Source organism: Hypanus sabinus, chromosome 3 (assembly GCF_030144855.1).
Source record: "Hypanus sabinus isolate sHypSab1 chromosome 3, sHypSab1.hap1, whole genome shotgun sequence".
Lineage (NCBI taxonomy): Eukaryota > Metazoa > Chordata > Chondrichthyes > Myliobatiformes > Dasyatidae > Hypanus > Hypanus sabinus.
In genome coordinates, this window is record NC_082708.1 from 83252022 (window position 1) to 83276699 (window position 24678).

The window sequence follows — 24678 nt, forward strand, 5'->3', positions numbered from 1 at the left end:
TTTCTAGCTGACAATACTGTAATAGTTAGACAGTTTAATGCTTTCAAATTTTCCGTGCAAGAAAAAATTAAATCCAAACTGATTTCAAACTTTGCTCAAATGGTGGCATTTGTACTTCAAAATGAACAGTTTTGCGACCTTGCACATTTGATGGACATTGGGGGAATCTTTCTTACATCTGGCAAGGACTGTGAGCAAGGTTTTAGTCTAATGAATCAACTCAAAAACAAGCTGAGAAACTGTCTAGCTGAATGTCATTTGGATATGTTAATGAGAATCAAAAGCTATCAATTGGATGGAAGTTCTATTAGTCTAGAAAGAGTTTACAAAGAATGGGTAAATGCCAAAGACAGGAGAGAGAAAAAATAACTGAGTGACTTAAATATGTATGTTATTTTGTTGTTATTCTGTGCAGTTTCATGACAAATGTTTTGTAAACCTATATAAACTGTGCCATGTGTACATTCAGTGTGCATGTACTTTTGTCACAGGAAAATAATTTGCACAACATAAGATTTTTGTGCACACTGACTACTAAAAGTTAGAGGGAACATTGGCTGTTTCATTTTTGCCTGTGCTGTTCACCTTTATTAAGATCAAACATAATTAGATGGATGAGAGATCAAAGGATAGAATGAGCAGGAATGGCCTAAATGAATTTCCAAAATGACACAAAACAAGCAAGAATGGTTACTGTAATATTTTAGTTTTGGAAGAGTGCATTTTTGATCAGATCGCATTTAAATAAACTGTGCTACATGAGTGAATCTCTCAGCAATTGAAGGTATAGAAGTCTTGGTGATAACCATCCTACTAACACAGCCCTAAAAGATCCAAAATTTTTATTTGTTTCCTTCAGGTTTATGTCAGGAAGGCAGCAGCAAACTGAGTTTGACTTTATGCTGGTACTTATAATCTTCTGTTGCTGAAAAATATTCAAATATTTGGGCAAATCCTCAGGGACAAACTTAATCTATTTGTATTGCTGGAATATGGTACACCTTTTATATTTGTAATACCAGCATGTTACATAATCACATGACATTCCCTGATACGTGTTAATTCATGTAACAATACCCCAGAATTTATTGGAATAAGGCATAACACTACAAGGAATTTCTTCATCATCTTCAATTAATTTTGTACTACAAACTGCCATAAGTGTGAATTAGCAAGGGGAGCGTTGGTAGATTACGGGAACTAATGCCTCCCTCAAAAAAATTTAAGGCTTTGAATTTTTCAGCAAATTTCTGAAGATGTAGCTTTAATACTTGATTAGTTAAATCAAGTTTCTTGACACATCTTTGAAAAAGATTTAACCATTTTTGTCAATGTGTTGGTGATGAGTGTTATAACACTAAAAGAATGTTTAAATTATTTAATGCTTTGAGATAATCGACAACATATGAAAAGTTTTTCTTGGTATTAATTGCTAAGAATTTTGCACATTGACAATAATATGCTTTATAAACTCACATATTCTGGGCCAGTTTCTATCATGGATAAGGTTCCAATGATAATGCTATGACTTCTGCAGAATGAGATTTGTTCAGTTCATTTTATTGTCCTACTCAATGATCAATTTTCTGTTCTAAAAAATAATTGATTCCCAAGTCAAGTATTAGAGTATTTGAATAAAATCACATTCACACATCACTGAAGGATTTTTAATACCAATTTCATTCGCAAAACTGTTTATTATTATAGTCGTCAGAACAAAATGCAAAACTGTTGCTTCATAATCATTTGGGTTGGAAGCAATTGCTTAGGTTTAAATATACAAAATCTAGTTTCATTGTTCCGAATTAACTTAAAAATTAACAGCATCATGTTCTTTGTTCTTCTTTGTGTAAATTTTCTTATCCAATAATTTATAATTGTTTGTCATTTTAAATTTATTTCTGTATACAGAAATCACCAGCTCTGTGTGTATTTATGAAATGTACCCAAATCTAACAAAGTATACTACCACGACAGAAATACTTCTAATTTCATTCAAAGGGAGCTTGTAATGACATTTACAAAAATACCAAGAGATTTTGTGTTTTAATATATTTTGATCTTGTCTGACTGAACACTCATTTGATTAAAAAACTGTGAAAAAGGACTCTCAACCTCTGAGCTACTGCTACAATATGTTTTAATGAAGTTTCATTGTTTTTATTCAGTGCTAGCTAAACAATATATTCTTTGCATTCTGAAGGTCACCATTTTCATTACACCATACAGAATAAACTTGAATATTTTTATTAATAGTTGCCACAGACTGTGTCAAAGAAGTAGCTCTAAATTACATCATTTTGAAAGTGAACAGAACACTATTCTATTTGTTTCTAAGGACGAGTGACCTCTTTGCATATTTAAGGTACAAATTTTTATGCAACATTTGTTGTAACTTGAAATAATAAATTTATATCTACATTTTTTGCAAACATCTTATTAACCTGTGATATTTCCAATGAATCTAACATTTTCACATATAGATAACTTAATCTCATTCAAGGGAAACTAAAACCCAGTGAAAATGAACTGAACCATGATAGTGAAAGTTAGTATTGCTCTGGTCCAATTAAGTGATGGATAGTTTCTCAGAACAAGTCAAAGAGCACTGAAAAAGGCCATTTGGCCTATCGTGCTGTTCTAGATCTTTGAAAGAGAGATCCATTTGTTCTACTCGTTTAGTATTTCCCCATCAATGTAATATCATCAAAAGTAAATCTCCAAAACCTATTTTAAAGTTACTATCAAATTTGCATTTGCCACTGTGATGAGTGGTGCATCCAAGAGCAAACAACTAAGTAATTTAAAAAAAATGCACTTTCCTTCTGGTCTTTTTTCTAATTATTTTCAAGTTTACAATATCTGTTTACCAGCCCACACAACAGTGGAAATAGTTTCTGATGGAATTTACTAATTCTTAATAAATCAAGTGAAAACATGACCTCTTTGTCCTTCATTAAATATGGCAAAAGAGCCAGATTATTCAAGTACATGAAATGTAGTTGTGTACAATTTGAAAAATAGCCCTTAGATGTGTTCCTTTTCAAAGTACAACAATGTAACAAGTTGTTCAAGGAACAGGATTTGACAAAAGGAGGAACATTACAATTCAGTAGCTGGATAAAAATGGTAACCAACTGATTAAACATTTTTTTTAGAACAATATTTGCAAATACAATGGAATAAAACTTTGCTTAGTACACATGGAGCAATCTCTGAGGAAATGGCAAATAAACCAAAATGATATTCAGGCTGTAAATATCATAATCCGTCCAAAAATATACTTCCATTGACTAAACAGTCAGCGACTTTCTTTCAAAAGTATCATACTTTCTGAGAAGTGGGTACATTTTGTATGTTCCCAAATAACTTATTTACTTTAAGTATCAAGGAAATCTTCAAATGTGAGTCTTTAGTTATGAAACACTGGAAGAAGCATTGTTGATAGCTTTTATTTTTACTCAGCTCCCATTATGGATGAGTGCTTACTAATAATCTTCTTGATGAACATTAACAATAATCTACTTACTAAAAAAAACGACTTTAAATTTAACCATCATCTTTCTACACTGAACCACACTTTTCAGAACCATTATTTTATTCTGTTCCACTTTAAAATGCCATCATTATTCTTTTTAATTGCAGGAATTTATTTGAAAAATAACAATGAATCTTTGTATTGTAGCAGTAACAATAACCTTGTTTAGAAGACATTGAGTCAATGTCTTGTATGGAAAACTACAAGGAGTGATTTTTTTACAAACATACAACACTGTAAAGTATAAAGTTTGATTTATCAGTCTCACCTCAATCTCAGAATGTATTGGGGGTTGGTTTGTGTATTTAACAATAGGGTGTTAAACACCATCCTGACCATGCTTATACAAAAATCTTATAACAATTATTGCATGCTGAAAATATAACCTTCCCATCTCCACCACCTCGGTTCACCTCACAAGACACAATCATTCGTTAATGTATCAGGCACAAACTGGAGCAAAATGAGTGGGGACTGCCGTCACTGGAAGTTAATGTGTCTGGTTTCTGATACACTTGCATTATAAAAGCCAGGCAGAATCCTGCCGCATGTTATGTCAGACCATTATTTTTGGGTGGGTGAACAGATGACGAAGACCATAATCTTTGAGGGTTGGATTCCCAACGTTCTGGTCTTCACTGGATTGACCTGGAAATGCTAGCAGTCAGTTGGCGCCATGTAATTCAGGGCCATCAACCCATTGCAAACTTTGCTCTGTAACACAGCTTCATGGGAATTCAGTGGCTAAACTCATTCACACTGATATTTTACCTCTGAGCCAAAACGACCTTCCTTTCATAGCAATGTATTGGGAGGCCTGCAGGTAAGTGGTTTATTTCTCATCACCTTTTCCCTGACACTCCCCGTCTCAGACCCCAACTTGTTACCAACTCTATGACACAGCCATTGCCTGAGGCCAGGGTTGCATCCTCCCATTGAAACTTTTAGTTCCTGAATTCCCTGCCCGTTGTATCTTGTCCCAGTCCCCCACATGAATTTGCTGGTAATCAATTTCACCTGCCTTGCCCTCTACCCCTATCCTACAAATCTATTTGCCAATCTCACCCCCCCCCCCCCACTATTCCTCCATTCTACCAGCTTCTCAGTAAATTTGCCAGGGCTAGCTGTCCATTCTATTGAATCCATTGACCTATCCCAACCCTTTTCCCCTCTTATTGAATCCAATGGCATGCAGCCCCTTGCCCTTTAAATCCACTACTGCCTGTTCTTTAACCCCCTCATTACTCTTCCCCAACCTCCTCTGAGGATCCCCTAAGTAATCCTCCCACCCCTCAGCATTCAAACTACAAGGTTCTGATGGCTCTCACCACCACTATGCAGGCAAGAAAAGTTAAAATAAGTGACGGGTCTATGATTACCCGAATCAGCCTCTGTAATAGCACTGGGCATAGATGTAGCTGGAGCTGTCCGAACAGGCCATACAGTTGATTGTGACCGGCGTGTTACCAATGCATCTATCTCACACATCCACCTTAGTGTGTGTAAGCTTCGTGGCAATAATTCAGTCATTATATGATAATTAAAAATAAGTATATTTTCCTCACTGACTGTGTTTCATGGACAACACAAGCAAAAAAAAAACACACCAGGAAATTTTGATAGGATTCATAGCTGGGTCTAACACTAAGAATCCTAGAATATAAACTTCAATACAAACAGAGGCAAGCTTTTAAAAATGCAGTTTGCTGCGGTCAATTGTTGATATGTTCATTATGTAAATTACGGGCGAATATTGTACAAATGGTTTAAAATGTAAAGGCAGATTGACTTCCAATCTATTGAGCTCTGAGGTCAGAAAGGATAGATACTTGAGAAAAGAAACCTTTTTTCGAGAACCTTCAATAAATATAGGAGAAATATTTCTATTGTGGTCAGACATTAATTAGGAAACATAACCAGTTAATGATTTTGCATTCTTCTCTGAAAATATAGAATTCACTCTTCCTAGTGCTTTAGAGTTCACAGTGAAGTACCATTCACCCACTTTAGGCACTGGCTAAGGCAAAGAGAGGATGAGGACTCTAAACAAAGTAGCTTAAGTTGAAAGATCAAAACTAAATAGATTCAATTTTCATTAATTTCTAGGAAGAGAAGTGAACTGGGTTGAAACCAACAGAAAAGGCAATTTTCTCATCGTAGTAATATGGAGTTACATTGGTAAATGCACCAAATCTAACTGTGAAAATGAAACAACATAGGTCACATTTTAAAAAGGGGTGATAGTCATGATAATTATCTATACTCACAAGCCAAGATGCTCAAAGCTTCCCTCATATGTGGCCTGTACTGAATTACTTGCACACTTTTTCAACAGATACTTGGTGAATCAGAAGATACTATTGAACTGTAGCAATAGTAATTTTTAAAAGGTGTCACTCCGTGGAAAAGGATCATCCTTTAAACATAAATACTTGCTTATGGATCATGACATTAAAAATAACTGTTAACCTACATTTTGATTCTCTTTATAACAAAACTTCCTAAAATATGCAGTTTGTACCACTATTATATGGAATTACCGGTTTGGTTTCAAAAGATTATTATTCGTAGCAACTAAATCTGTGAACACCATATGCACTGAAAAGTTGATTGTTACTTTAATTTTGGTGATTGCAGCATCAGTTGGCCTTCAGGTATTTTCATCAGCTATCTAGTGAAGTCTTCACCATTTTATCTTCCGTTGCATTGAAATGATCTGTAGAACTCCAATTTTCATTAATGTCTAGGAAGAGAATTGTTTATCCAATAACAGCAAAAAGCATGCAACTCTACATTATCTAAGATTATGCATTTAAATGTTTTATGTAATTAGTTTTGTACTGTATGGCTGCTCATCTTGCTAAAAGGAAAGAGTAAACCTGGGAAAGCTGTTAACGATTCAGTGACATCGTCATAGCTGTAAAAAGCACTGAATTAGTGGGAAGCTTCACATCCCCTGGCTTACTTTGTTCCATTCAGCAGGGTAGTGAGCACTGGCGGAGGCAGGTGTATATCACATGGAATATGGGTTGGTTTGATCTTTTCACTTAATATTGAGTAGACCAGACCAATTTGTGAATGCTTGACCTGAAAAAGCAACAAGGAGCTTTAGCATGGGAGAAAGGAAGTTAATATCTGTTGTCTTATGTTGATTTTTCAATTTTTTGCCTTACTGTAAACCTATAGAATGTAACATGAGAAAACCTACTGGTGGAGGCACGCTATGAGTAGAAATACACGTAGAATTTAGTATAGAGAATTTGTTCCAGGAACCCAAAGGTCTGTAGTAACTAGTTCAACAAAGGAAAAGTCTAAACATTAAAACACTTGTATAAAATGGTATAATCTTTAGTCTTTTGTTGCAGTCTTTCAGTCTGTGAAAGCCTGTTTGTAATATCCTTCATATGAGTTTGTCTCACGTGTATATTTCAGTCACCCAGATGATCTGGCAAGGTGTGATTTTGAGGATAACGTATCCAATTTCTATCAGCTTTGATTGTGGTCCTTTGAACATAGGGTCCGTAGTGTGAAAATCAAAAACCAGAGCAATTTCCTACTCATCACTGGTTGAGTTATCTTCCCAAGCAGCCAGCCCTTCAGAGCCCAGTCCAGTACTAGTCTGCGTCGTAGATGCCGTCACTACGGTATGCAATAGAATGAGTACCAGAACATACAACTTGAGTCTAGTGTTACACAGTCTTGATGCTGTTGATGAAGTCAGTGATGACCTGTGACATGGCACTGGCTTGCTTGTTCCTCTTGTCCCTTTAGATCTTTCATTTGAAGCTGCATTATGGGTCTTCCATCTGACATCACAGCATTCTGGCTCAGCGTTAGTTGGATGATTGTTGGACAGCCCTGTTTAGAAACAAAGACTGAATATTTAAATGAAGTTTTCTTGCTGTACTGTATCACAGATTAAGCACCAAAGTTTCAGAATCCCTTTACGAGTTCATGCAACTGTATGAGCTTACGAGCTCACTAACTGTATAAATCAACGAGAACATGAATGTACAGACTTCAGGTAAACAAAATTTAACATTTCTAAAAACATTAAATATAAAGAAATTATCGCATATTCATGACATGAAGATGCAGGCAAGGATAATAAAACAACAGCGTTACTGGCACCTGAAAGACAAGCTCTAAACTGAGAGGTATTGAAGGAGACTTCCAGGCAATTCCCTCCTCAGACGTTAACCCTTTCATTTCCAGGATCATTCTTGTGAACCTTCCAGAGGAGGGAATAAAAGGGTTAACATATGAGGAGCGTTTCATGGTTATGGGCCTGAACTCGCTGGAGCTTAGAAGAATGAAGGGGATCTCATTGAAACCTAACAAATATTGATAGGCTTAGATGAAGAGGACACAGAGAGGATGTTTCTGGTGGTGATTCCAGGATCAGAGGGCACAGCCTCAGAACAGGCTGTCCCTTTAGAACACAGACAAGGAGGAATTTCTTCAGCGAGTGGGTGGTGAATTTGTGAATTGATTGCCAACAGAGGACTGTGAAGGCCAAGTCATTGGGTATATTTAAAGAGAAGATTGAGAGGTTATTGATTAGTCGGGGCACCAAAGGTTACAGGGAGAAGGCAGGAGAATGGTGCTGAGAGAGACAATAAATCAGCCATGATGGAATGGCAAAGCAAACTTGATGGGCTGAATAGCCCAATTCTTCTCTTATGTCTTATGGTTTTATATTGATAATTTATTGGGTTGGTAACCATAGACAGTGGAACAGTTCATGGCAGCTATGAAACCTCTGAAATAATTCCAAATGTTTCAAAATTTAAAACTCTAAATTGAGTCTCACTCGTGTGATATTTAGGATATAATTAATGTTATTTGTTCACCAGACATCTCCGCACCAATGTGAAACAATTAGCAATGACTTCCTCAGTGATGGAAGTGAGGACCCTATTTTTAACAATCTACCTAGATCAAACAATTGACCATGGTACTTTGTACATGGTACATGGTACGATTGACATGGGTAGGAAGCCCTAGGAGACAGTGTAACGGCTGGGAAACCAGCAAGTAAGGTAATAATAGGACGTGAACAATTTTGGAAACTGCTTCCAGGCCACAAACCAAAAGACTGCAAGGCTGGCTGCATGCCTGTCAGGAAGCCTAAAGAAGGTTTAGATAGATCAGTGATGGCGAAGAAGATACAGCACCCCTATAGTAAATATGCTGGTGACATCTTCTCCAAAACTGCTGAACCTTGGAGCGAGAAGATGATTTGTGAGGAAAGCAACCAACATCTGGGAGCTTAGGATTTATTCAAAGAAAAGAACACGAAAGCAAAGGAAGATGGAACAGTCAAGAGAGATAGACAAGGCACTTGAAAATGTAAATTAATTGGAGTGGTGTCAATGTCTGACCAGAAAGAAGTGATAATATCCTATCACTGGTGATAAAAAGTATGGTTTTATCAGCAGGATTTGGATGGATCCAGAATTAAGAGGATAGGAGCGGTTCATAAAGAGGAGATTTGAAACATAGCTGTAAACATCAACATCAGCAAGAACCTGGAAGGCAGGCAAAATTAATTGACAGTAAGCAGAAGACAAACTGCATAAGAGTCATCTGAAATGATCATCGCTCACACTGATGGGATCAAAACCTAGAATTTTATTCTGGTTATAGAATGCAGGGTTGTAGGACATAGATTGCTAAAGAGAGAGGATTGCATAGAGATTACCTTTACCTTCTCAAATGACCCTGTTAGTGGCAGGATTTGGCTTTGGAGAGAGGAACAAGTGGTGTGCATGGTGAAAGCTGGCCCAGTTTAGCACTAGACCAGGAACAGGAAGATCATAGAAGGATAACTGGGAGAAGGTTGTTCAGCAGTGGAAAGCAGATGATCGGTGATGGCAGGAAAAAGATCTTTGGCACAATAAAATCAATGCTGAATGCCTCTGTAGAGTAATGTAATGGGTGACAGATGACATATATACATCATTCACAAACACTCTTATTGAGTTGTTGTGTCCACTTTAAGATACAGTGTCTGACATCATAACATTAGTGAAAGGTGACTGCTTCTGGTTTATTTTGTAATGGAGGTAAAGAGCTGTGGCTTTTGTTAGGCACATGAAATAACTCTCTCATGTTTTATTCACAAAGTCCTACACCTCAAGAACCCCTAAAGGATCTCTGTTGAATAATAGATTGAACCAGAGATATGAAAACTTATGTTTCCAATTCCCACATTCTTATTTAATACTCTTCTCCAAACATTCATAATAATTGAGGCACATTTTATTGTTTATTTTCTTACTTGAAATCCTTATGTAACTGCTGCCTGATATCAAGATATTCAACTGCTCCCTTTCATGAAAGGATAGTGCAAAGATATGCAATCCAAACAACAGAGTTCAGAGTATTGATTAATTACATTTCAAATTACTTATTGTTGAGGAGAATAGCAAAATATCTTGTAAGTTCATCATTAAATAGATGAAGGCAACCAAACTGACTGCTTGGACTTAGACGAATTTGTTACATTGTTGAAGTGCAGATTGTTTTAAGACCATACAACCGTAAGATAAAGGAGCAGAATTAGACCCATTTGGCCAATCGAGTCTGCTCTGCAATTTCATCATGCTCTGCCATGCTTCTCCTACCTTCTCCCTGTATCCCTTCATGTCCTGACTAATCAAGAAACTATCAAGCTCTGCCTTAAATATACATAAAGACTTGGCCTCCACAGCCGCCTGTGAAAATGAATTCCACAGATTCACCATTCTCTGTTTAAAGAAATTCCTTCTCATCTCCATTCCAAAATGACATCCCTCTATTCTGAGGTTGTGTCCTCTATTCTGAGGTTGTGTCCTCTGGTCTTAGCTTCCTATACCATAGGAAAAATCCTCTCCAGATCCATTTTATTGAGGCCTTTCAACAATTGATAGGTTTCAATGAGGTCACCGAATTCTAGTGAGTACAGGCCCAGAGCCAACAAATGCTCTTCATATGACAAGCCATTCAAACCCAGAATCTTTCTTGTGAACCTCCTATGAATCCTCACCAATGTCAGCACATCATTCTTAGATAAGAGCCCAAAATTGCTCACAATTCTCCAAGTAAGGTCTCACCAGTGTCTTATAAAGCCTCAACATTAGATCCTTGCTTTTATATTCTAGTTCTCTTGAAATGAAAGCTAACCTTGCATTTACCTTCCTCAGTATCAACTCAATCTGAAAATTAACCATCAGGGAATCCTGCACAAGGACTTGCAAACCCGTTCGTACCTCAGATTTTTGAATTTTCTCTCTAAAAGATAAGAGACCCTTTTATTTCTTCAACCAAAGTGCACATCCATACACTTCCCAACACTGTATTCCATCTGCTATTTATTTGCCCATTCTCCTAATCTGTCTAAGTACTTCTATCGTTCATCTACTTCCTCAAAACTACCTGCCTCTCCACCTATCTTCATGTCACCCACAAACTTTGCCACAAAGCCATCAATTCTGTCATCCAAGTCATTGACATATAACATAAAAAGCAGTCCCAATATAGTCCTCTGTAGAACACCACTCGTCATTGGTAGCCAACCAGAAAAGGCTCCTTTTATTCCTACTCTTCGCCTCCTTCCAATCTGCCACTGCTTTATCCATGCTGGTATCTTTCCTGTAAAACCAATATTCAACATTCACTGCATCCCCTTTACCTACCCTACTTGCAATCTCCTCAAAGAATTCTGAAAGGTTCATCAGGAAAGATTAAACAAGAGAAAATCTGCAGATGATGAAAATCCAAGCAATACACACAAAATACTGGAGGAACTCAGCAGGCCAGGCAGCATCTATGGAAAAGAGTATTGTTGATATTTTAGGCCAAAAACATACCTTTGTCCTATCTTGTCCTGTGTCACCAGGTACTCCATAACCTCATCCTTAACAATTGACCCCAATATCTTCCCACCCACTAAGGTCAGATGAACTGGCCTAAAGTTTCCTTTCTTCTGCCTCTCTCTCTCTGGAGTGACAGTTGCAATTTTTTAGTCCCCTGGAACCATTCCAGAACCTAGTGATTCTTGACCGATCAGTACAAATGCCTCCTTAATTTTTCAGCTATCTCTTTCAGAATCCTGTAGTGTATACCATCTGCTCCAGGTGACTTACAGTATATACCTTCAGACCTTTCATATTCCCAGGAATCTTCTCCCTAGTAATGGCAACTTTCCACACTTCTGCCCCCTGACATTCTCCAACTTCTGGCATTCTGCTAATGTATCCTTGCTCCCAGCTATAGTTTTTTTTTCAGTCACGATTCAGCACCAAATGTGTCAATCTGTAACTGTGCTACAAGTTTCTCTACCTTATTCCACTTACTGTGCACATTCAAATATAACACCTTCAGTCCTGTATTCACCCCTTTCGATTTTGTCCACCTTTTACATTGCAATTCATCCTGTTGACTGCAATTCTGTCTCAACACCAGCCTCCCCTTGCTAGGTGTCTCACTGCAGACTGCCTCTGTTTGTAAACCTTATCTTCAGCACCAGTTCCCAGCTCTAGCAAACCTGCCTGTAAGGAAGACAAGATCTGTAGATGCTAGAAATCAACACACACAAAATGCTGAAGGAACTCAGCAGGCCAGGCAGCTTCTATAGAAAAGAGTAAACAGTTGACATTTCGGGCCTGCCCACAAGGATGTTGGTTCCCCTTGGGTTCAGGAGTAACTTGCTACTTTTGTGCAGATTGTTCCTTCCCCAGAAGAGATCCCAATGATCCATAAATCTGAGCCTCTGTTCCCTAAACCAGTTTCTCAACCACTCATTCACCTGCTAAATCATCCTATTCATACCCTCAATGGTGTGTGGTAAGGGCAAAAATCCAGAGATAATTAACCCCGGAGGTCCGATTTTTCAGCTTTCTACCTAAAATCTCTCTTCAGGACCTCCTCATCTTGTCTGCCTATGTCACCGGTGCTAATATACCAAGACTTCTGGCTACTCACCCTCACCCTTTAGATTGCTGTGGACTCAATCCAACTCATCCCTGACCCTGGTACCTGGGAGGCAACATGCCACCTGGGTATCTCTATCACACCCACAGAATCTCAACTCTGTCCCTCTGACTGTGGAGTCTCCCATCATCACTGCAGTGCTCTTCACCTCTCTTCTCTTCTGAGCCACAGCAACAGACTGAGTCCCAAGGTCTCAATGCCAGAAAATTGTGGTTCTGTGCCACATTTCTCTAGGTTTCAGAATTCAAAGAAATTTGTTATTTACATTTTGTAATAACTTAGCAAAGATCAACAAACTTATTGCTGACTGTTAATTATTGGTACACATGAGAAGATTATAATTAATTTTGTTCATTATACTGATTCAATATTATCCTGCTAGACACTAATCATGTCGTATTGGAGTTGCCCACAGCACTATAGGATAGATCGTCTGACCTGCTTCTCAGAAGCTGTTTGCTTTGTATTTTTTTTAAATTTCAGCACCACTATACTCCTTCCCCACCCCCACTGTCTCTATCTCACTCCCAATAATGAGTTTGCTTTTGTAGACTGTATTTGTTTTTCTTTTCATTTATCTCCTGTACTCAACCAGACGCAGTCTGATTCTTTTCTGTTTGCAGTCCATTTTCATGTCAAGCGCCTTTCACTTATAAGTGGCTTTGTCAGCTTGCTGGGATCAAAGGTAACACTGATTTTCCAGTATTCCCCTCTTCCCATCTCTGATACCTAGCTTTTCAGGCAGTTACAAATAAGCAGACTTGTTTTTTTTCTCTCTCAAAACCAAATCCATCCTTCCAGAAAATGTCCTGTCATGAATTCCATTGCAACTAGAAACAGAAAATCTACAGCACAATACAGGCCCTTCAGCCCACAAAGCTGTGCTGAACATGTCCCTACCTTAGAACTACCCAGGCTTATCAATAGCCCTCTATTAGTCAAACATAAAAAAGGTAACAATGCCAATGTGACACTCCTATGGAAATCATGTATGAAACAAACTTATAAGGAGGTAGATAATTTGCATAGAGATTATAATGTGTATACTGAAACGTACATTGAACAGAGGTTTATAATTGCAATCACTTGCATTAAAGATGCTTTGACATACTCACTTAAATGTTGTACTATACATCAGACTACTCACCTGCACAGAGGAAACTTGGTGATCCACCATAGACGAGGTCTTTATTGTCTGGTAATATGAATGGACACCTGGTCTGCACCTCTGAACAATACTGCTTGCATGGAATTCTGGAACTACAGTGAAACTGTGTGACTTCAAAGTACTGGGAACATAACCAGGCTTTGTAGACAGTCTGTAAAGATAAAACATGGGACAGAGTGAGCAGGAATTAAAAACACTCACTAAAGTACATTGAAAAGAATGAAAAAGTCACATATGATGAATAAAATGGATTTAAATTGTAAATAAATGTTTACATGAGTTTCAACCTTGTTGTGTTGCACTAGCGTTTACTGTAAAACTCTTATTACAATCCAGCAGCAGCACAGTTGTGAAAGGAGTTCTCATTGCAGCCATCCTACAGATCATTTGTAGTGGTGCCCTAAACCCAGTTTGTGAATCTAGGTCTGAGTCTTGATCTTCAAATACTCCTTTCCTCTTACATTCAAATGGCTAAAAGAGGTGACAAATTTAACTATTAATGCCTGCCTTCACTGAGAGACGGCTGGTGAAGGGAAGGGGTTTACGATTTCCTGTATTTCACCATGAATTTTTATTGTCAGAGGGCAGTGGGGTACAGTAGGAGTGGGTTGCTGGAAGCCCATTTTCTTGTGGATGTTGAGTGCAAAACCTTCATTGCTTCAGTGAACAAGGTGACAATGGCTTGCCATCTGAGTGTGTCAAAACGGAGTCGATGATTGTGTACAACAGCACAAATTAGGTTCAGTTGACTTTATGGTAACCATTGGAAGATTATCTAAGTCACAGGGGTTCCCAACCTGGGGTCCACTGACCCCTTGCTTAATGGTATTGGTCCATGGCATTAAAAAAGGTTGGGAACCCTGGTATAAGACTATATCCTGTAGTATCGCTCTGATCACTCAGTTTCGGGGCCATGTACGAGCAGTGCAAAGAACCAAAGTCACGTTCTATCTTCTCGCTTCCGATGAAGGTGCAATACAATATTGCACGTTGGAGGTGCCACTTCTCCAATATAACACATAACATTAGAGCTTGTCTGCCCTTTCTGGATGAAAAAATCCTGCTACCACCTTTTCTGAGGAAGGACAAGGTAATTCTCACCTTTACTTGCCAATAGTTATCCCTCAACAAAAATCATTTAAAACTATCTGAATGATCACACTGCTATTTACAATTTGCTATGCCTTGCTATGTTTATAATTGTGGCTCTGTGTTTCCTACAACAGTGAACATATTTCACAGGTGCAAAGCTTCTGCTCTTTACCATAAATTTCTCAGCACTGGAACGTTCCCTTGCTATTTAAGCATTCCTCTTTCTCGATCTCTTCAGCTACTTTATCCTACTGAGGTCTTTTGAGAAAGAAGCCCCCCCCCCACTTTCCCACCTGATAGCCTGGCCTAATATGATGATAACTGCTGCTACAGCCTCCTTTAGAAACAATATATTGTAATCGTCTCATGGCAGCTGGCAACACCAAGTCTCAGACATAGCCTGATTTGTCTGGAGTTCATTCATAGTGTAACACATTCAAGGAATTCCTGTTGGGAAGTTCAGTGCAGCGGTAACAGGACCCTCGGAACGAGAAGGCAGAAGCTGAGCAAATGACACAAATGTTCAAGACACGGAAGGGAACTAGAATCAAGACATAAAAATTACTATAAATAACAATAAAATAAATAATGCAAATTAGACAGCAAAGTAAAAGGAAATTAAAGTGCTGGTATGGAGAATAGGGGTCAAAGAGTATTTTCAGCCTGCATTGGTGAAACACCCCGGTTTCCTTGGCTGCGTAAGTTTAGGAAAGACGACTTCTGGCCCTGCTAAACTTGTGAGATTGAGATGTGACCCCACCCCAAACACTGTTTGTGTGGATGCTGTGTAACTCCCTACCCTGTTGCAAATTGGTGCCACAAAATAACAGACAGTACAGTGCATACAATTAAAGGAATTATATTTATGAATCTTAACTAAAGGGCTAGTAAAGAATAACAAAAAGAAAAGGGCCCATTCTAAATAAACAGTCAAATGTGCACAAGTTGGAGCTCATCTTGAACTTCTCTGTCACTCATGAGCTGGGTCCTCATCAGTGTGATGCCCACACCACCTTCCGAATGTTGCTCGCAATCCATCTCGAACAAATGGTTCTCCCACTGATCATATCCTATGACCGGTTCTCCCCAGCGTCTTCTCTCTTAATCTCCATTTTAAACAAAAGCCAAGACCAAACTTATTGTCCCTCAACAAGAAAACCTCCTGCTCATTGGATGGCACACATTCCACATCATCCCTTATCTTCAACAGTAACCCAAACAATCAGAAAACAAGATGCTCTTACAGAACTGCCAAAATTAAATACGTACAACATAACAGTAAAAATACGAACCAGGGCATTACATTGGTAATTCTCGGTGCTTTCTTTATCGACTGCAAAGCATTCAGAACATAGAGATGTTGTGCCCATATTCTAATATTGTAATGAAGTTTAGACGACGATTTAGGCACCGGGCCAGATTGAAAAGGTCAGGGTGCTGGGGCCCCAGGAGAGTGCCAGGCCAGTTCAGCTTGCCACTCCTCTCTGTGCTCGTCTGGGGATGGACTCTCTGTGAACTTCAGTTCTGAACTCTACTTGTTTGTGTTTACATGATTTGTTATTTTTTTCTCTCTACACATTGGGTGATTGACAGTCCTTTTTTAATGGATTATTTTGGGTTTCTCTGTTCCATGGCTGCCTGTTGGGAGACAAATCTCAAGGTTGTATAATGTATACATACTTTGATAATAAATGTACTTGGAACTTTGAAGCGTCACCTCTTTCCTGCCATTACATTTATTGGCAACTGGAAATACTTTCCTGTCACTGAGCGGTATAAATCACTGGCCATGTAATTATCTGCTTTTACATTCATTGGCATTGGGCTGGAAATGGTCTTTGGCAAAAGTACAGTAATACATTGACAGCCTATTTCCTCTGAGTGTTAAGCATTCTTTTCCATTGAAGCCCAGTTGTCAATTAACTGTTGCTCACTCAGCACTTTATGACTGATTTCACACAAATCAATATGGATTCAGCTCTCCATTTAAACTTGCTGTCCATCCACACTTATGCTCAGCAGTGACTTGGCTTCAGTTTATGTGCTGCTGGTACACTGGCTTAGAGTGTACCAGCAGTCTTCAGCAGCAGGCAGAGCCTGGAGTTAAAGTTCATATCCTGTCAAAGCTACTGAGGCTTTCTAACTGATGCACCATCAATAACTCACTCTGAGACGTAAGGAGAGATATCGGCTTTTATTGACTGGAAGAAGGAACCAGCAGTGAGTGACCACCATACTACATCCTGGAGACTGAGAGGCCGGGCTCAGGCCTCGGTCGCCTTTATACAGGGGTCTGTGGGAGGAGCCACAGGAGCAGTCAGCAGGGGGCGTGTTCAGACAGGTATATGTAGTTCACCACACTAACAGTCGTTAATTTTCCTGAAACATTTAAAGATGATTAGAAAGCTGTAAAAAGCTTAGCCCTGGAGAATCCTATTATCTTCAGGAATGCACAAACCATTGATGGAGTGAACAACAGATCTATGAGCATCCATTACTCAGATCTATTTGAACCTAAAGTGGAACTGCATAACACCAGAATGTACTTACTAGAGAGTACAGGATGCTATCTGACTGTGCCTCTGGAAATAATGATAAAGTAAACGGCAGAATAGGTGCACAAACTTATTCCAATTTAGTTTCAAATCTGACCATTAGCATATCCACATGGTTACATTTGGGTACACTTCTGTAATTTAGCCACCTTCACTACTGGCATCAACCTTTCTAAAGAAGCTACCTAAACTCGTGCAGAAGTATTGTGCTTGTATTCTTAACCCTAGCTGTCAATGACATTGCTTTTTATTATTTCACTGTACTACACTTGCCTGACTGTATGAATTCCTCTCTAATTTCTTTTTTGAAAACCTGCTGTAGTCTACTTCTTAATAGCGACTCCTGATTCTTCATGACTGAACTTCACCTGCTCCCCTGTTGGTTTCTTACTGTCACATGCACCAAGATGTAGCTTCCTGCAGTTGCTTTATTTTTGTTTCACTACAACTTGCATATCCACTCTCATCTTCAAAGCTCAACTCTTCAACTCCCTCTAACCCAATGGTTCCCAACCTTTATGGGCCATGGAGCCTTACCATTAACCGAGGGGTCTAGGGACCCCAGGCTGGGAACCCCTGCTCTAACCTCTGTAAATTCCCTAGTTCTTGCTCAGTGTCTGAACCCATGTCTAACTATATATAACGCAGCTAAAAACATTGCAGCTATCACCCAGGGAGAAGGGCTTAGGGTAGACAATATAGTAATATTTTCTGAGGAGGTCAAGGCTTACTCATGAGTGATGAGTTAACTGTAAAGAGTTGATGACAGATAGAACTGGTGGAGAGGGGCAGTCAATAGTTAGCTGTGATCATTGGGGGAAGGATCAGGATTTGGTGGTTTTGCTTGGGACTGGATCAGCATATCTGTGATCTGAGGTGGTCCACCAGGGATTGATCAATAGCCATATAGGCTGTAGGCTGTAGGATTGGCTGTTTAAGTTGTTCAGTGGGTACAGAGCTAATGGAAGTCAATAATTGGGTTAGGCTTGGACTCTTTCATCCCAGTTTTAATAGCATAAGATCTCCACTCACCACTTTAATCTTGGACAACAGTTGTGAGACATTTCCTTGTATTGTTTCCAACGTCTGAGTGCTTTGCTCATGCCTTTCAAATGTAACTGCATGGATATTTTCAAAGGACTGTCTGATCAAAGACAGATAACAAACAAACTCTTTGTTGGTATAAGAATGCTTTACCCACTGTCCACTAGAGAGTAGACTGAGCTAGGAGACATCACAACAATCTGTTCCATTAAAGTGGAACAAAAGGGTTTGATCTGGCTACAAATCAATCAGAACATTCCACATGTAATTGATCCTAATCCCCAGTGCTAATGCTTATGTTTTATTGATTTAATTTCCTCTTATATACTCAAGAACAAGATTTGCTTTTAAAACTTCCTTGCTATTTTTTCATTATCACAGTCAACATGCTGTTTGGTAGATTATTTGGCTTCAGCAAACTACTCTTAGTATAATTGAGTAGTAGGAATTTCTGAGTGGGGTTGAAGAACACGTGAGAGGGAAGAGGTCACATGGAGACAGAATTGTGGGAGTGCATTGAGAGCCATATAGACCTGTTAGGCTCAAATGATCTTCTTCACTGTCAAATGAAAACATATCCACACAACTTTATTCTGCTCATCTAACCAATTTAAGACCATAAGACATAGGAGCAGAATTTTACCATTCAGTCCATCAAAACTGCTGCACTATTCTATCATGGCTGATTTATTATCCCTCTCAACCACATTCTCCTGTCTTCTCCCCACAACCTTTGATGCCCTTACTAATCAAGAACATATCAGCCTCCGCGTTAAATGTACCCTATCACTTCGCCTCCACAGCTGTCTGTGGCAGTGAATTCCACAGATTCACCACACTCTGGATAGAGAAATTCCTCATCATCTCACATCAACTGGCTGCAGCATTCACCTACATCTTTAACCTCTCACTTCGGCAGTCTGAGGCCCCCACCTGCTTCAAGCAGGATTCAATTATACTCGAGTCTAAGAATGTGAGAACCTGCCTCAATGACTATTGTCCAGTTGCACTTACATCTACTGTGATGAAGTGCTTTGAAAGGTTGGTGATGAAACATATCAACTCCTACCTGAGAAGTGACCTGAAACCACTCCAATTTGCCTACCAGAGCAACAGATAAACAGTACATACCATCTCATTGGCTCTTCACTCAACATTTGGAACATCTGGGTAGTGAAGAGAATTCATCAGGATTCATTGACTACAACTTGGCATTCAATACTATCTCCCCATCAAAGCCAATCAATAAGATTCAGGACCTAGGCAATATATAGGCAACATATATTTGATGAAGGGGCTTTGATTTGAATCATGAACTGTGTTTCCCTTCCCACAGACATGACCTGACCAGTTAGCATTTTCAATTTCGATGACAGAAGATGTAATACCTTTTCTCCACGTTAGATGGTAGTATTTGACAGTTTAACAGTTTTGTTTCAGAATTGTGATGAGGCAGCAAACTACAGAGTGAGTGTCCCAACTGGACAATTAAGAGCAGAATCACACTGTACAATTAACAAAATATAAGCTCTAATTTTCACCCGCTATCTAATGTCATGAACTTGATATTTCACACTAGATGTGCTTACCCTTGAGAGTAAAAAGCTGAGGTGTTTCAAATGATAAACAGATTTGATGATAACAAATCTATTCTCTCTTGTAGCACAAAGAGGCACAATTCTAAACACAGAATCAGGAGGTAGATAGCAGTAATAAAGAGAATGCGTATGATTGCAGAGAATAATTAGAATATGGAATTAGCAGAGAGAAAGGGCGTTTGGCTCCACCACCACCACCCAAGACATATCCTCTTCTCTTTCTTACCATACAGAAACCTGAAGATTCAGGAACAGCTTCTTACTCTCAGCCATTCAATTTCTAAATGTACACTGAATCCATAAACACTACCTTATTACTTTTTAAAATTTTGATTTCTGCACTACTAATTTTAACTTAACTATTTAATATACATTTATGTCTGTAATTAATTTTTTCTACATTTATCATGTATTGCATTGTACTGCTGCTGCAAATTTTACAAATTTCACAACATATGCCAGTAATATTAAAACTGATTCTGATTCTGAGATAGAAACATAGAAAACCTACAGCACAATACAGGCCCTTCGGTCCACAAAGCTGTGCCGAACATGTCCTTACCTTAGAAATTACCTAGGGTTACCCATGGCCCTCTATTTTTCTAAGCTTCATGTACTTATCCAGGGGTCTCTTAAAGGACCCAATCGTATCCACCTCCACCACCGTATCCTTTGTTGTGATGAGACAGCAAATAATGCCTCAAACAGTGCTGGTTTTTTGAAACAACATATCAATTAGCCCCACAATCTCACTCCTTGCCTGTAGCCACAAGATCCTTAATTTAATAAATTAAATTAATTATGAAATCTTATTTTTTTGTATCTGCTGTCACTGTGTTTCCAGTGCATTCCAGATCACAGTGTTTCAGATCAGAAACTTATTTTTCCATATCATCTTGTGTCCTGACCAATATGTTAAATTTGTGTTGCACGATTACAAGCCTAATCAACTTCGTAAATGATTTATTTACTCGACCGAAACCCTTCAAATATTAACTGTCTGTATGAAATCTATCCTTGATCTTCTCAGCTCAAAAGAAGACAATCCAGGTCATTTTTTCTTTCTACGTAACAGCAGACTGGTAGCACTGTACAAATCTACCCTACTTTCAGGTTGCTGTGTGTCACACTACTAGCAATCAAATTCCCAATTTCTCCTCTTATCTCCACCCTAGCTCCATTTCCTTCAGCCATTTATCTTGCTCCTTTTTAAATATTGACATTGGCTTTACTTTAATCACTCTCCTGTACATCTGCAATCGAAATCAGAATAAGGTTTATTATCAACGGCAGGTGTCATGAAATTTGCTAACTTAGCAGCAGCAGTACAATGCAATACATGAAAATAGAGAAAGAAAAAATAACTATATCAATTAAAGTAAGTATGTATGTGTATTAAATAGATTGAAAACAGTGCTAACACAGAAATAACAAAAGTGAGGTAGTGTTCATGGATTCAATGTCTATTCAGAAATTGGATGGCAGAGGGGAAGAAGCTGTTTCTGAATCATGCAGTGTGTGCCTTCAGGCTTCTGTACCTCCTACCTGATGGTAACAGTGAGGAGAGGGCACGTCCTGTGTCATGGGGGTCCTTAATAATGGATGCTGCCTTTCCGAGGAACTGCTCCTTGAAGATGTACATATAATCTTGCTGCAGATCCCTTAACAATTTTTGACAAAAGGCAGAAAATGAGACAACTAACATGGAAACAAATGCACAGGAGCACGGTCCCACAGGTATGCACACACAATTACACACATGCTAAGTGACAGTTTTGATGCACCATCAATAACTCACTCTGAGACGTAAAGGCGAGATATCGGCTTTTATTGACTGGAAGAAGGAACAAGCAGTGGTTGACCACCATACTACATCCTGGAGACTGAGAGGCCGGGCTCAGGCCTCAATCGCCTTTATACTGGGGTCTGTGGGAGGAGCCACAGGAGCAGTCAGCAGGGGGCGTGTCCAGACAGGTATATGTAGTTCACCACATTCACCCCCCCTTTGTTTTATAAAGAGTCCCCATGTGGCGAAGTTTCTTACAGGTTAAGTCTATCAGGTGGTCAAATCTGTCGCTGCGATCTACGTAGCACCGGCTGTGATTGCACAGGTGCCGGTGGTGGTGATTGCACAGGAGACGGAGGTTGTGCTGGTTCCGGCCTAACTGGAGGTGTCAGCCCACTAGGCGTCAGTGATCCCTCACGCATGTGCGAGGCGCCTGGTATATATGCGTACGAAACACCCGGTATATGAGTGTCATGAAGAGTCTGTGTAGGGCCTGGTGTGTGCGGTGTCACCTCAGGTACAGGGTTCATAGTTACCGGGGAGTGTTCGGGGTAGGGGTCTGCTGCTCCTGCGGGCACCAGATCACGGACGGAGACCGTGTCCTCCCGCCCATCAGGTAAGACCACGTAGGCATACTGGGGGTTCACATGTAGAAGGTGAACCCTCTTGACCAGCAGGGAGTATTTATTACTCCTCACATGTTTCCAGAGCAGCACTGGCCCTGAGGACGTCAGCCAAACTGGTAGGGTGGTCCCAGTGACAGACTTCCTGGGAAAAGAGAATAGGCGTTTGTGAGGGGTGGCATTGGGTGGACGAACAGGGAGCGGATAGAGTGGAGTGCCTCAGGGAGGACCTGCTGCCATCGAGAGACTGGCAACTCTTTTGACTTAAGGGCTAAAAGTGTGGCCTTCCACACTGTGGCATTCTCCCTCTCCACCTGTCCATTTCCCCGGGGATTATAACCTATGGTCCGACTAGTAGCAATGCCCCTAGCTAGCAGGTACCGGCGCAGCTCGTCACTCATAAAGGAGGACCCTCTATCACTGTGGATATAGCTGAGATAGCTGAACAGAGTGAAGAGCTGGCGCAGGGCTTATATGACAGACGTGGTAGTGGTGTTGGGGCAGGGAATGGCAAGGGGGAACCGCGAGTATTCATCGATAATATTGAGAAAATAGACATTGCGGTCGGTGGAGGGAAGGGGGCCCTTAAAGTCAACACTCAGTCGCTCAAAAGGGCGGGTGGCCTTGACAAGTTGCGCCGTTTCAGGACGGTAGAAGTGCGGTTTGCACTCAGCGCAGACTTGGCAGTCCCTGGTCATCGTCCTGATGTCCTCCAGGGAGTACGGCAGGTTCCGGGCTTTCACGAAATGGTAAAATCGGGTGACCCCCGGATGGCAAAGATGTGCATGAAGGGCATATAGCTGGTCGAGCTGTGCGCTAGCACACGCTCCCCGGGATAGGGCATCAGGGGGCTCATTGAGTCTGCCAGGCCGGTACAGGATGTCAAAGTTGTAGGTGGAGAGTTCTATTCTCCACCGCAAAATTTTATCATTTTTGATTTTGCCCCGCTGTTGGTTGCTGAACATGAACGCAACCGAGCGCTCGTCGGTCAGCAAGGTGAACCTTTTGCCGGCGAGATAGTGCCTCCAGTGCCTAATAGCTTCCACTATGGCCTGGGCTTCTTTCTCCACTGCGGAGTGCCGAATTTCAGAGCCTTGGAGGGTGCGAGAAAATAATGCTACTGGCCTGCCTTCCTGATTGAGGGTAGCAGCCAGAGCGAAATCAGAGGCGTCACACTCTATTTGGAAGGGAATGGTCTCGTCCGCCGCATGCATCGTTGCTTTGGCAATGTCCCCTTTAATGCAGCTGAAGGCCGCGCAGGCCTCAGCAGAGAGGAGAAAAGTGGTAGACTTGACCAGGGGGTGGGCCTTGTCTGCGTAATGGGGGACCCATTGGGCGTAATAGGAAAAAAAACCCAGGCACCGTCTGAGGGCCTTGAGAGTGGTGGGAAGAGGGAGTTCTAACAGGGGGTGCATACAGTCGGGATCAGGACCAATGACTCCGTTTTCCACGACATACCAAAGGATAGCGAGGCGGGTGGTTCCGAACACACACTTGTCCCTGTTATAAGTAAGGTTCAGAGCTTCGGCCACTTGGAAAAATTGTTGGAGGTTGGCGTTGTGATCCGGCCAGTCGCGACCACAGATGGTGATGTTATCCGGGTAGGGAAATGTGGCCTGCAGTCGGTACTGGCCCACCAACCGGTCCATTTCCCTCTGGAAGACCGAGACACCATTTGTGACACCAAATGGGATGCACAGGAAGTGATAGAGCCTGCCACCCGCCTCGAAGGCGGTGTAGGGACGGTCCTCTGGGCGGATGGGGAGCTGGTGATAACCGGATTTTAGATCTATTGTCAAGTACACATTGTACTGAGCTATCTGGTTGACCATATCCGTGATGTGGCGTAGTGGGTATGCGTCAAGCTGCGTGAACCTATTGATGGTCTGGCTATAGTCCACGACCATCCTATTTTCTGCCCGTTCCGAACAATGACCACCTGGGCCCTCCAAGGACTTGTGCTTGGCTCAATGATCCCCTCCCTGAGCAGCCGCTGCACCTCTGACTGAATGAAGGCCCTGTCCCCTGCGCTGTACCTCCTGCTTTTAGTTGCCACAGGTTTACAGTCGGGGGTCAGGTTGGCGAACAGTGGTGGGGGAGGGACCTTGAGGGTGGAGAGACTGAAGTGGTGTCGGTAGCGCAGCTGTCGGCATGGTGCTGGGTGGGATGTGTGTGTGTGTGTGTGTGTGTGTGTGTGTGTGTGTGTGTGTGTGTGTGTGTGTGTGTGTGTGTGTGTGTGTGTGTGTGTGTGTGGTCAGTAGCGGGGTATGTGGCGAAGTCCCACCAAACTGAAGATTC

At 40.5% G+C, this 24678-nt stretch overlaps 1 protein-coding gene across 3 annotated transcripts in view; it reads right to left on the bottom strand.

Moving 5' to 3' along the window:
• Positions 1 to 1715: 1715 nt before the first annotated feature.
• LOC132391486 (NALCN channel auxiliary factor 1) overlaps positions 1716 to 24678 on the bottom strand; it is a 781780-nt gene continuing 758817 nt past the window's right edge. The window contains exons 2-3 of one of the 3 annotated variants that reach the window (XM_059964749.1): positions 13662 to 13833; positions 1716 to 7396 (exon numbers count right to left, since the gene is read on the bottom strand). In XM_059964749.1, coding sequence (XP_059820732.1) covers positions 7092 to 7396; positions 13662 to 13833 — 477 coding nt within the window. In that variant the 3' untranslated portion in view covers positions 1716 to 7091. Of the gene's footprint in view, positions 7397 to 13661; positions 13834 to 24678 lie in introns of those variants that run through there. The other 2 variants (XR_009511241.1, XR_009511236.1) reach the window with 2 other exon arrangements.